General features: G+C 32.9%; 1 protein-coding gene and 1 long non-coding RNA gene across 5 annotated transcripts; both read right to left on the bottom strand.

Moving 5' to 3' along the window:
- Positions 1-483: 483 nt before the first annotated feature.
- Positions 484-1,866, bottom strand: LOC137835363 (uncharacterized). Of its 3 annotated transcripts, none has more exons than XR_011085080.1 (5): positions 1,732-1,866; positions 1,395-1,518; positions 1,096-1,285; positions 867-974; positions 484-732 (listed from the first exon to the last, which is right to left on the bottom strand). It is a non-coding gene; the product is annotated as an uncharacterized lncRNA (long non-coding RNA). The 3 variants fall into 3 exon arrangements; XR_011085079.1 differs by having other exon boundaries at positions 484-727; XR_011085078.1 differs by lacking the exons at positions 867-974; positions 1,096-1,285 and having other exon boundaries at positions 484-727.
- A 106-nt stretch (positions 1,867-1,972) lies between these two features.
- On the bottom strand, positions 1,973-3,889 carry LOC137835361 (probable voltage-gated potassium channel subunit beta). 2 transcript variants are annotated; one of them, XR_011085077.1, is made up of 5 exons: positions 3,433-3,889; positions 3,199-3,347; positions 2,941-3,066; positions 2,640-2,839; positions 1,973-2,019 (listed from the first exon to the last, which is right to left on the bottom strand). XR_011085077.1 is itself a non-coding variant. In XM_068643836.1 (3 exons), the coding sequence occupies exons 1-3, from the start codon at positions 3,280-3,282 to the stop codon at positions 2,819-2,821; spliced, it is 228 nt and encodes a 75-aa protein (XP_068499937.1). In that variant the 5' UTR covers positions 3,283-3,889; the 3' UTR covers positions 2,726-2,818. The 2 variants fall into 2 exon arrangements, 1 of the variants encoding a protein (XP_068499937.1); XM_068643836.1 differs by lacking the exon at positions 1,973-2,019 and having other exon boundaries at positions 2,726-2,839; positions 2,941-3,063; positions 3,199-3,889.
- Positions 3,890-14,445: the final 10,556 nt, after the last annotated feature.

The raw sequence follows: 14,445 nt of genomic DNA, 5'->3' as shown, positions 1-14,445 counted from the left end.
CGGTTTCCCAAACCGCCATAGAACTGGCCGCCACAAAGTTTAATGTGGCGGTCTTACGCTACCCGCCGCAACACCCGCCACTTTAAACATAGTGTAAATAGTGGCGGTTTTTATATGTAAATATTGTCAGTTATAACTGTCGTAATTTACATTCATTGAAGGAGATTTTAACGCCATAATATATGTAAGTAGTGTCAGTTATAACTGTCGCTATTTACATTCATTGAAAAAGATTCTGGTGTCATAATATACGTAAGTAGTGACATTTTTAACTGATGTAATTTTAATTCTGAATAAATAAAATTTAACGACCACTTTTTTATAATCTATTTTATACAATTATAAAATTTAACCACCACTTTTTTATAATCTGTTTTATACAATTATAAAATTTAATCACCCATTTTTCATAATAAAATAAAATAATGTATAAAGTTATAAAAGCATCCATACATTTTATTGAAAATTAAAGACACATAATAATGTTCAAAAGTTTATATGCAATTGAAAATTAAAACACATAAAAAGTTCATACATCCTTAATAAGTTTAAAATTAAAATACATAATTGTTCAAAAGTTCAAGTAACATCAGTTTGGTAATTGTTCAAGTTTCACAACTTCCCATCATGCCTCTGATGTGTCCACCAGAAGGGGTTTTGTTTCAGAACTTGGTAATGCTTGAAATCAGTGCGCACTCTCCATCCTTTATCATAAGCCAAAGTGTGCCTATTCTTTTGAAACAGAGTGTTAATAAGTAGATTTGTCTCAAAGAAAAACACATGCACATTACCACTGTATTATCCAGAGTCATGACAACTACCTAAACACAAATATTAAGGTCAATAAAAAGTCAACAAAAACTCACTTCCAGATCTTCGAGGGTCAAACGTCTGTTTTGTGCCTATGCTTCCTGTCTTTTCAATGCATATTCAGCCCAGACACGCTATGAATCAATGAACTCGCTCTCCCAAGGCTGCATGATCCAAGAGAACATAAAGATAAAGTTTATTTTAATAGATGACTCTTCATAAACCACATGACAAGGAAAATGCATATAGATTAGTACATGTAAGAGGAAGATAATTAAGGTTCACCTATATATAACGATAAAGGTTGGGAATGAGTTGGTCCTCCTCGTGACTCATTCCACTCCTGAAGTGGGTTACTCCAACATCTGTTTGCTGACTGTATCGAAGATCACTTTGTGGAATCAAAATGTGACCCATGGACAATAATCCAAGCCCTCCAATTTCTTTAGGAGTGTAGAAAAAGACAGGTGGGAACCTGATAAAAGATACAATGGAGCATAGATTTGAACATTAAAACCCACTATTTATGAATAAAATATTAAGAAACAACTAATATACGTACCATAAAAAAAAGAATTAATTACCTGCTAGGCATCTTTGAGTTGAGCCCAATCTTAATACGAGTCTGAATTTTATTTTCACATTTAACTAGCAAATCTAACAGCTCTTGGGTATGCACAGTTGCCTCTCGAAAATAGGTCATAAGCCCTGAAAACAAACAAAGACCATGGGAAACCAATGATGACCTCTTCACAGACTATCCACAATTCAACTTCACTCACCAATTAAAACTATATTTTCAACCATAATCATGATAAATTAGACATCCAAGGCCAGTTAAATATTCTTAAAGGCTTGAATGCAATGAAAAAAGGGAAAGATAAAAAGGAATTGGTATTGCTGAAAATAATCAACACTCACATGCTGAAAAGCAAGTTTGGATTATCCTTGCTGTAAACAGAAACAAAGTTGTTCTCCCAGTCCAATGTTGAGATGCTTCGAGGAAGACGATTCTTCATATCCCAAAAGACACTCCTCCCAAGATCGATTGAATTATACCAATTAAAATGTCAAATAAATTAAGAACCAAACGCCAATATATAATATATATTATATATTATATATTAAACTGAAGTAAAAAAGTTAACTAAAACAAACTTACTTGGAGTGATGGTTGTGAAGTTATGAAGCTGCTAGATGATTGTGAAGCTAGAAAAGAAACCATAATATAAAATTATTAAATCTGAACTCTGATTAATGGATTTTTGACTTTATAACCTACATAATAAATGTATGAGAAATGTCATGTGATGGAGAGTTTAGTATTATGGAATTCACAAATTTGACTTCTCAAATCTACTAAAATACTAGTGTACGACTATAAACTTATACTTCACGTGTTTTTTTTATTAGCCATCAAGAAACATATATACCCAGGAACCACTTATTATCAACATTATAAAACGTATAATTAATCCATTTTTATGAATATTATCAACATGCCCACGGGAATCTAATCAATTACCACCACTACCTATTTTCCTACCAAATGTTACCATTTCTATTACCAACTACAGTGTAGCCCTACACAAATTCTAACACTTTCCTCAATTAGTTTACTTCAATTCACAAAAATTCCTTCTGGAGTAGCCACAGAAAAAGACTATAAACAATACTCTAAAAGTTAGATAAGGGTGAGAATATATAAAATCAAAGCCTTTTTCCTTTGCTGCAAGCATGTACTAGCAGATAAACTCAAATCAAACCAATCATTAGCCCAAACCACTTAGATGCAAGGTCACACTACAGAAAAGGAAACTGAAACTCACTCTACCATGCCACCGCTCTCTCAAATCCCACCTTCTTCTTTTCTTCACCCTTCAACCATTGCTGAAAACACTGCTAACACCACCTCCAGAAAGAACCACACAATCAAAACAACACTTATCCTTTCATCTCATAACTCATCAAGAACAAAATTCAATACTAGACAAAATGACCAATAATCCTAGCTCATAGGAATTGTCATCTGAAAAACATTTCAACAATTTCCAATCAACATTCTAACAAAAATCAACATTTCAATAATAGATAAACTAGCAATCTCCTTAAACAGCTAAAAGAACTAACCTGAGACTCCTTTGTAGCACCACAAATAATAGAAGAAACATTGGAATTAGCAGCACACCATGCAATCGCAAGTTGTGATAGTGGAACTCCAAGCTCATCAACAATTGGCTTCAGTCCATCAACCTTCTTAAGCACATCATCAACCAATGATCGTGATGTTAGATTATACGAAAAGCACCACACACAGAGACAAAAGCCACAATAGTCAATAAAAAATTAAACAAAAAGTTCCAGTACTGAGATTGTAAGCACAGATACCTTTAGTCCTAAACTTAATAAGATCATTAAGTGTCTGAAAAGTACTTTGTAATTTTCCAATGCAAATATGCTATATGGCGGCATAACTCTTTTATTATCCTAGGATGAGCCGCATCGAGAAGCTGGAAGTGAACAACGCCGGAACATGCCTGAAAAATTAACGATCCAACGAAATAGATAAACTAAGAAATTATAGAAGACAATCAAATTAAAGTATAAAAAGAGAAGATAAACCTCTTCGATTTTGGAGAGACTGAGTTGTAGAGTCGAGTTGATCCAAGAAAGAATCTCATATCTGTCGACAAAGTAAGCCGCATCCATGATTCCAATGTTGGTCGCCATTTCTCTCTCTATCGTGGCGGACAGTGGTAGACCGTCGCGGACAGTGGCAGAGAGTTAACACGTGAATGCGAGAGTGAGGAGAGGTAGGGTTCGCGGACAAAAGTTTCAAATCCTTGCGCGTATCGGTGATGGCGAATAATGAAGGGCGCGATAATGAGCACTGGGTTTAGGGTGCGCGAATGAGTGAAGGTAAAGTACAGAGGTTTCATGAATCAGAGAGGGTTTCGTGTGGAGGATTTCGTGATGAGGGTGGAGGCTTCGTGAGGATTTCATTAGGGTTTGTGTGTTTAACAGAGAGAAAAGGAAGAGAGAGGGAAGAGAGTTTCGGGGTTCTACGAGTCAAGTTTTCAAAAATAATTGGAAATAATAAGGAATAGTGTATGAAGGGAAGGAAAACGTGAGATTTTTATTTTGAATGATATTCATGGCGGTTCAAAATGACATATTTTGAAGGATAATTATAGCGGTTCAAAATGACATATTTTGAAGGATAATTGTGGTGGTTAGTCAAATGTCGTATTATACGAAAATTTGTGGCGGTTATTAATAACTGCCGTATTAAAACTGCCACTTTATACACGATTTTTTGTAGTGTGTATTTTTTATTTAAAACTTCATGTCATTTTTTATTTAAAACTTCATGTTGAATTCTTGTAATGAAAAACGATATTAAGGATATTCAACACCAATGAGTTATATCAGTATTCTATATATAAAAGTCAAGACATCACCTTTAATTCAAAATCTTAAATATATGATTATGTGAGTCTTTTTCCTTATATAATGTTATGTAGACTCATTCTTATTCAATGTAAGACTAAACTAACACTTGAATCTTAACAATCTCTCATTTAAGTTCGAGTTTCCCCTCAAAAAATAGTGATTACCCACTTTGTAGTACTATTTTTATCACAACAAAACATACTTACCTAAAATTCCTTATCAAGAGAACTTTCAATACAAGGAGGTTTAACATTACAAGATTATTCAACCTCACATGTTTGTTCTATGATCACTGCACCATTTGTTGGGTTCTTACAAGGGTAAACGCTGTCGGGGAGATTTAACATTATGAGTCATGAACTCCATATAAGAAAGCCAATACACTACATCTAAGCTAAAACTTTAAGACATCATGTGAGTCTTCCTTTTTATATATTGCTCTTGAGGTTCATTCCTATCCAATGTAAGGCCAAACTAACACTTGAAATCCTAACATATACCTACTCTAATATCTGCAGAACCACATACCCCTCAGCCTACACAACCGCATACATCAGAATCTGAAGCAGAAAGGGTGCCACCAAGAAAAGGTAGGCAGTCAAACCACTATTGGTTTATTGATACTATAGGTAAAGATATGTTAATTTTTCTATTGTGTTTTTCTTTTCATTTAATTACTTTCATTGCAGATGCCTTAATGTATTATACTTTGTAGATGAGCATGGAGTTACTCAGAAAATGAAGCTCAAGGTTAGGGATGCTCATAACTTGCCCAGTGGAATACGTGTGGTTTTCGACTATGATGACAACTTTCAACCCATTGGAGAAGCATGTGGTTTGCTTGCTGGAGTTTGTGGACAACTAGTAGGAAATCATATATTGTTGCCTATAAGTTTTGAAAGTTGGTCATCTGTGCCTGATACTTACAAGGATACTATATGGGAGAGTACACTAAAGGTAATTGACCCTACATTCAATACAACATTAAATATGTACATTCTATTTCTTTTTTTGAATATATATATGGACTAATTGTTGTATTATTTGAAGACTCGTTTTTGCTTCAAGATAAATGAAGACCTTGCTAAAAGAGATGTTATGTTCAAAATTGGCAAATTATGGAGGGAGTATAGATGCAAGCTCTGGAATGATTCTATGACCCACTGTTAAGCAGAAATGACCTAATAAAGAATATTCCAGATGGTCTTAGCATGGAGCAGTGGGCTATATTTGTGGATTATTGTCTCAAGCCTTCCACAGTGGTACATACTTTTCATTTCATGTATTTTCACTAAGCTTGATTTTAAATTTGCAAAAACTAATTTCATTTTACTTTGTAGAAACTGTGTAATAGGAATAGAGATATAAGAAAGAAAGAAACTATTCCTCAAACTGGTGGTGCTATGCCATTGTCAAGAAGGAGGAATAATTTGGTATATTTATTTATATATAGCTTTGTGAATTTCACATATATTTTGATTTATAATATATTATGATTTTTTGTAATTATATTATCCTTTTTGGAATGTATAGAGAATTGGAACTGGTAGGAACATTGGCTGAGCTGAGATGTGGAAGATCACACACAAGAGGAAGAATGACACATATGTTAATGATGAAGCAATGGACATTGGGGTAAGTTCTAATAACATATATCAATTTTAGGGTATTTTGGATACTGTCTTGGACTATTTTGGACATTGTTTTAGGAACATATTATCTCTGCCATGGGTTTATATTGTATTGGACTGTTTTGGATTGTTTTAGGCTATTTTGGATGCTGTCTTGGACTATTTTTTACATTGTTTTGGACTGTTTTGGGAATATACTGTCTCTGCCATGGGTTTTATACTGTTTTGGGCTGTTTTGGATACTGTCTTGAACTATTTTTACATTGTTTTGAACTGTTTTGGGGCCAAATTGTCTATGTCATGAGTACATATTATTTTGGACTATTTTGGATTGTTGTGGCCTATTTTGGATGCTGTTTTGGACTATTTTTGATTGTTTTGGGAACATATTTTCTTTATAAGAGATTGCAGATTTCCTAGTTCCTTGGATTATATGTGCATGAAGTTTTGGGTTTGATAAATAGTATTTTCATTATTATTGTTATTGTTTTTCTACATGGACTGTGTTTCTTTTTTAATGTTGGTTGCTTCCATTTTTATATAGGAAAAAATTGATGAGCTAATGCTGCAAAATCCAGACACTGCATCAGATATATCTCCGAATGATCCAGTTGGTGTCATTTTTGGAAAGGACCATCCAGGGAGGGTCAAAGGACTTTCATATGGAGCTTGTCCAACCCTTGCTTTCAGGAAATCCACAACAAGGTTAAGCAATATGAATCATGGTTCCTCTAGTGGTGGGTCTTCAACAAATGTTGAAGAAAAGGTAGACCAGGTGGCAACTGAACTTGCAACTGTAAAGAGCCAAATGCATACTCTGCTAGCCTACATTGCTTCTAGACCAGACGTGCCAGAACATTAAGTTGCAATGGCAAAAAATTTGGTACAACCATCTATTAATGAGGTATAAATTATATACTTAAAATTTTATTCTAATACTGTTTTCATTTCTTTTTTTAAAAATTGTCAGTTAACTATAAACATATTTTAACTTATTTCAGGCACCGGATGTTTGAAGTGATGCTCCATCACCAAACCAAAGTATAAGATCAAGTGGAGGCAATAAGACAAATTAGGGTTGGAGTTTTAGTTCTAATATGTTTAGAAAGTGAAACAATTTATATTTTGACAATTTAATTTACTTGTTATTTGGATTAGTTTGACATTTTCAACTTTGTCCTTTAAATGAATGAATGAAGTCATCTTTTCATTATTATATTTCTCAATTTTAATTATATTATGAAGTAATTGTATTATGAAATTAATATATATTATAATTTAATTATATTATGAAACTTAATTGTGTATTGAAATTTAATTATAATATAAAATTAAATAATATTATGAAATTGATTTATAATATGAAATTTAATTATAATATGAAATTTAATTATAATATTAAATTTAATTGTAATATGAAATTTAATTATAATATGAAATTTAATTATAATATGAAATTTAATTATAATATGAAATTTAATTATAATATGAAATTAAATTATAAAACAAAATTAAATAAAATATTAAAAATAAAATAAAATATTTAATATTTAAATTATGACAGTCATAAAGGTTATCATAAACGCCATACTATACCGTATTAAGTGGCGTTTATAACTGTCACAATTTACGTTGGAATTGGTTTACCAGTTTGAAAATTACGACATTTATAACTGACGTAAATTACACGCTTAAAACCGCCACATTATACAATGCATAATAAGACATTTTCTAATGATTTGGTAAGAAGATCATGTTATTTTGTCATTTCTAAATCCATAAAGGATGTCAACATTCACTACAAAAAAACATGTATGTGGTGGCGGTTATTTTCGTATAACTTGACGTTTATAACCGCCACATTTTACATCTGTAGTGAATGTTTATGTGGTACCTTTATGACTGTCATACATGTTTTTTTGTAGTGAATGTTGACATCCTTTATGGATTTAGAAATGACAAAATAACATGATCTTCTTACCAAATCATTAGAAAATGTCTTATTTATGGAATCATATTCAACAAACGTATCAAAATTTCATTATTATTGCATGACAATGATAAGAAATCAACATGTAAAGAATATTTTGAACACCTACTACATCTCTTATGTGAAACTGAATACTAATAGAGTCTCATAAGTCAAAGTAAAACTATATGAGTAAGTAATTCTATAAAAAAATAGTTAATGTAATTGGATCTTTGCCTTTTATAAATTGTGTAGTTTCAAATGCAATGCTTACAAAATTGGAAATTATTATAGTAGGTCTTGATATGCTTAGTCTATAGCATCAAGTTCAATGTGAGGGAAAATATTTTCATGTGTGTTGTATGTTGTACGAGATTCAAATATTAGTTGATCTACACTTTTATAAATAAATCATTCAAAATATTTATAATATATTAAGATGTGACTAAATAGTCATCATTAAGCTAAAAATATTGATAATAACTTAGTTCTTAAAATAACCAAACAAGAGATTAAGATGTAACTCTTCTTAACTTAGTTATATTAGGCTAGTTTTACGTGTGTATATATATATATATATATATGATAACTTAGTTATATTAGGCTAGTGTTATGTATATATGGTGAGCATAATTTCATTCCCACTATTAAACTTAGATTTTTGGATCGTAATCATGAATAAATTCATTGTTTAATCTAATTGAGTTTATTTTGTCCTTAACTATTATTTATGATAATGTTATGTTTAGTCATAGTAGAAAGTGTAATATAATCATAGCAGATGGTCTAGCTAAACGGTCTGATAGAAGCCTCTTACTAAACCGTCTGAATGAATGCGAAAGTCCAAGTTGCTTAAATCAACACAGGAAAAAAAATCAAATTAAAGAATTAGAGAAATAAAATCTGCAATATCTAAAAAATAGAATTAGAGGCAAATATTCTCCAGGGATATTCTCTGGAATTTTTGAAATTAAAAATTTCCTGTTAAACGTACCAAAAATAGAAATAATCTTCTTCAAAGATATTGTTCAAGTAAATCTTCTATAAATATCTCTCGCAACAGTGATGGGTTTTATTATCATCAATGCACAAATCTGAATTGAGTTTAGGAACAAAATATTTGAAAGAAAAGCAATAATAAGATTTGGAATTGATTGGGGAAGAAGTTATCTACTTGATAACTTGAAACATAGAAAATAAACAATAGATAATTGTAAAACAATATCCTCAGACAGATTCTAGATTCGATTTTGTGCAAAGAAACAAAGATTATAAAAATAATTTATGAGGAAGACTGAACATCGCACTTTACATCATGTTTATGTTGAGTTTCATAGTCAAATAACGCTCTTAGCCCTATATTTATTTTTTCTTTGTAATTCTTTTTGTTTTGCCTTTGCATGGAAGACTAAACTCTTTTGAGTTGACTCTTATAATTTTGCAATGAATTATGAGGTTTATATTTAATTAAATTTTATTCTAAATTCTCTGTGGTAGTTTGTGATGGAAGAGGGCCAAACACCAACCCAAAGGAGAGCCAAACAGCAAGACATATTGGGCCAACTACAAGGGCCATGGCTAAGAGGCTTGATGAGGATTGGAACACTGCTACTGATGGCAGAGAAACTTACCTCTACATGTTCCAAGAGGTCCTAAAGCAAGCGTAGAATAGATTTTACTTTTTGTCAAAGTAGAATAGTTTAAATTCTTTTTGTAATTGTGTTGAAACATGCAAAAGAGGTACCTAGAAGGCTAAACCTAAGTTTAATTAGAATTTCCTAATTAAGCTAAGGTCCGGCCCACACCTAGACATCATGGAGCGTAAGTTCTAGACATTTCACACATGGAAGGATTCTAGAACCTACCTTCACATGAGCTGAAATTTAGGCGCCACTTACACATGTGCCAACCTTTTGAATTCCCCTCTCTCTTCTCTCTGTAAGTCCGGCCTCCAAAGTACTATATAAGGAGTGTCTTGACTACTATTTTTACAAGATTAATTCATTAGTGAAATGCTGCCAATTTTGTTCCATTCTCACTCTTTGCCTAAAACTTCTTAGGATTAGGCTTTTAATCTTCCGAAACTTACACCTTCCAAGTGAGATGGCCTCACCACTCACTCTTCATACTTAGCATGCACCTTCAAGGAGTCCAGCTCTCTACGTGAGATCCTTGTTCCACCATCAATTCATGGAGCTTCCACAAATTCACCTCAAAAACCGAAAGAAGAAGACACAAATCCATCATTTGGTATCATGAGCTATGGTTCTACAAGAGCTAAGTGTCTTCTTTCATTTTTATGTCTGTGTTCTTATTTCCGTTTTGTTCTTCACTTCTTCATGTTGTCTTGTTTTTTTTTGCATTTTAATTTGATTTAGGTGCTGTTTGAAGAAATTCAATCGGTGCATTGGGTTCAAATTGTTCTTGAGCTTCTAATTTTCACATTTGTGTAGGACTCTATATAGAATTGTGTTGCTATTTTGTTTTTAGGTTGTTTGAGTCTTGTTTGCAATTCTATTCGGTTCATTATATGTGTCTTGAGTCATTTCAATTTCTGAATCCTATTATGTTTTGTCTAAGTCATGTTTCTCCTAATTTGTCATCAATTTCATGTAGTGCTGAATTTGTTGATAATTTTGGTTTCTTGATTTGATTTGAGTCCAGATTTATATTTCTGTGTTTGTTGATCCTTTGGTGCATTTTTCATTTAGTTAGAGTTCATATTTGTGTGCTAGATCCATACAAATTCATATACATCTACTCCATTGTGTTTTTGAAGTTTCTTATTCTGTTTTTAAATTCCAGAATTAGGATAACTCTGTTTTTCAAATTCTGTGCTGGCTGTTTTTGTTATGATTTTTAAATAAGTTGGAGAAAAATTATGAAAATCTGGATTTATACAGTTTGATGTGTTGGAAAATCAAGAAAAAAAAAATCAGTTGAAAAGACAAAATAGAGAAAAAATGATAAATAAAACAAAAAAAGAGTGCATCCTGACGCCAAAATATACGATAGTTGGACAATAATTTTGAAAAATTTATCACAATTACTTGGTGCATAGTTTTGGTGTGATTCCAGCGCCAAAAGTTTACTAAGATATTGAACCGTTTGTGGTTAAAATTTCAGAAGCAAATTCAAAATAGCCAGCTCAGCATAAATATTTTAAGTCACGCTTTGTGAACCTGAATTTTCCAGTAGTGCTGTTTTGGTTTTTCTAATCAATTCTAATGCCTTTCTTTAGGTTCCTTTTGTGTGCTATCCTTTGTTGAGTGCCTATTTTTATTTGCTTGTACAATATCATTCAAAACTCTTTCTAAGTTGTCTCATATAATTCAAATCCATTTGCTGTAGTCCAGTTTTAAAATTTAAATTGTTTCTTGCTTTCATTTCTTGACCTCTAAATTTGTTGGTGGATAAAATACAATTGGTGCTTGTTAAGTGAATTGACTTTGTGGTGAGTCTATCTCTACTTAGTAGGTACTGTTTTGGAGATTTTAATTGTTTAATCATAAGAGGTTAAGGCAAGGAGCTGCAGTAAATACAAATACAAATACAAACACATACACTTTGGAGAACACAACAAAGAAGAGCAATTACAAGCCAAGGAGAGCATAGTTTAGGAAATCTGAATTTTAATTTGTGTAATTCAATTTCTTTGTATTTCTTTGAATTGTAATTACATTTAACCTTGCTTAATTAGTGGATTAATCACATGTAGACGATGGGTGTGTCTTCAATGGCTCCAAGTGTCTAGAAGCCTCACCTTAGGATTCGCTTAGTTTAAAGCTTTGTAGTTAGCAATCTTTAATTGTGCTTAGCTAATTGCTTTACGTTAATGACTTGATTAGCATTGTTTATTTGCTTTGTTTGTTTAATTGCTTTGCATTGTTTTCCTTTGCATAAAATTTGACTTTTCATTCCTAATTGTGATCTAAGTAATTTACTTAGAAAAAGAATTGTATGAAGTTTTTGAGGGATAGATTTTGGCAAGGAAAGACTTGGTACTTAAGAAGTCCTAGTGACTCACCTCTCTTTCCTGGAAAGCTACCTTCACTACTTTCCTTTTCTTTCTTGAAGTAAAATACTTTTAAACAAAAATCTTTAGTCATGCCAACTCACTCTTCTAAGTCTAGTGAAAGTGATATAAAGTCCATTAAATCTCTTATAAAACAATTAGCCAAGGACTTTCAATCACTCTCATATAGACAATTGGAGCATGAGGCCCAAATCAAGGAGTTGAAATTGGCTAAAGAAAAGGATGAAAACTCTCAAAAATCTAAAAAAATACTTTCACATGCATCTAGTTCTCAAAATCATGATTCTTTTGGGGAGGAAAGTCTTAAGATAAATGAGTATTATCAACCACCCCGTAGGAGAACTAGAAGAGATAAAAGAGAACAAGAAAGCCCAAGAGAGGTTAGGGTAGACCTACCCCATTTCCATGGAAAAGAAAACGTAGAAGTCTATTTAGATTGGGAAATGAAGGTAGAACAATTATTTGCTTGCCATAAAGTAAGTGAAGAGAGAAAAGTACCCCTAGCCACTCTTAGTTTCCAAGGGAATGCTATGTATTGGTGGACGACTTTAGAAAGAGATAGGCGTCTTCACAGGGAACCTCCCATAGAGTATTGGAATGATCTTAGGGGAGCCCTAAGACGCCGCCATATTCCTTCCTATTATAATAGGGAGTTGATGGACAAACTCCAAAGACTCCAACAAAGAACAATGAGTGTAGAGGAGTATAGGCAAAAGATGGAACTCTATATGATGAGAGCCTCCATTAGGAAGAATGAGTCCACCACCATAGCTAGATTCTTAAGTGGGTTAAATCTTGAGATAAGAGATAGAGTTGAACTCTTACCTTATCAAGACTTGAATGATTTGGTTCAACTATGTATCAAAGTTGAACAACAAAATTTAAGGAAAACTTCAAGTCGAAAGAAAGGTTCATACTCTAACTCCTATCCAAAAAGAGATTTTAAAAGGGAGGGTAGTACATCCAAAGAAAAATCAAAAGAGACTCCCAAACCCATAGGTAAAGATATGCTCACTCCACCCATTCGCACTAGGGATGTTAAATGTTTTAAATGCTTTGGAAGAGGACATGTGCAAGCACAATGTCCAAACCAAAGAACCTTGTTTTTGAAAGGAATAGATGAATATACTAGTTGTGAAGAAGAACCTAGTGAGAAAGAAGAAGGGGGGGGGGGGGGGAGATGAAAGAGTCTATCCTTTAGAGGGGGAATTATTGATGATTAGAAAAACCTTCAACAACCAAACTAGTGTAACCATAGAAACACAAAGAGAGAACATCTTTCACACAAGATGCAAAGTTTTAAAAAACATATGTTCTCTCATTGTGGATAGTGGTTCATGTTGCAATTGTTGTAGCACTAGATTGGTTGAAAAGTTAAATCTACAAGTAGTCCCTCATCCTAAACCTTACAAGCTTCAATGGATAAATGAAGATGGGGAACTAATTGTAGATAAACAAGTGAAAGTTGAGTTTTCTATAGGTAACTACCAAAGACAATGTTTTATGTGATGTAGTACCTATGGAAGCTTGCCACATCTTATTGGGTAGACCATGGCAATTTGATAAGAAAACCTTGCACAATGGTCTAACCAATGAGATTACCTTCACCCACAAGAAAAAGAAGTTTGTACTTAATCCTTTACCACATTCCCAAGTGGTAAAAGATCAAATACAAATGAAACAAAAGAGGGATGAGGAGAAAAAAAAAACAAAAATAGAAAAAGAGAAAATCCTTAGGGATCAACAGGCGTGGGAGAAGAGTGTTCCTTCCCACAAGGTCATTCAACAAGACAAAACAATTGAAAATACCTTTGAAAATATGCTTCTTGTTGAACAACCTAGCCTTATCTTTTGTAAAGGAACACTTACATGCACTGCCACCAATCTTGAGACTATGATTCTACCTCCTCAAGTAAAAGATCTTTTAAATGAATTTGATGATATATTCTCTAAAGAGGGGCCCATAGGACTTCCTCCTTTTAGAGGTATAGAACATCAAATTGATTTGATTCCGGGGGCAAGTCTACCAAATAGACCAGCCTATAGAACTAACCCCGAGGAAACAAAGGAGATAGAATCTCAAGTACAAGATTTGTTGGAGAAGGGTTGGGTGCAAAAGAGCCTAACCCCTTGTGCTGTACCTGTCTTGTTGGTGCCCAAAAAGGATGGCAAATGGAGAATGTGCTGTGATTGTAGAGCCATCAACAATATCACCATCAAGTATAGGCATCCAATCCCAAGACTTGATGAACTACATGGGTCAATCATATTTTCCAAAATTGATCTTAAAAGTGGATATCACCAAATTAAAATTAAGGAGGGTGATGAGTGGAAAACCGCTTTTAAAACCAAATTTGGACTATATGAATGGTTGGTGATTCCCTTTGGTCTCACTAACGCACCTAGTACCTTCATGAGGCTCATGAATCATGTCTTGAGAGATTGCATAGGTAAATATGTAGTAGTTTATTTTGATGATATCTTAGTTTATAGTCAAAGCCTAGATGACCACCTATTAGGGAAGTTTTCCTAGTGCTTAGAAATAA

This window comes from Phaseolus vulgaris, chromosome 5, assembly GCF_000499845.2.
Source record: "Phaseolus vulgaris cultivar G19833 chromosome 5, P. vulgaris v2.0, whole genome shotgun sequence".
Classification (NCBI taxonomy): Eukaryota; Viridiplantae; Streptophyta; class Magnoliopsida; order Fabales; family Fabaceae; genus Phaseolus; species Phaseolus vulgaris.
The sequence above is the reverse complement of the archived record's forward strand: the minus strand, read 5'-3'. Positions and strand labels throughout refer to the sequence as shown.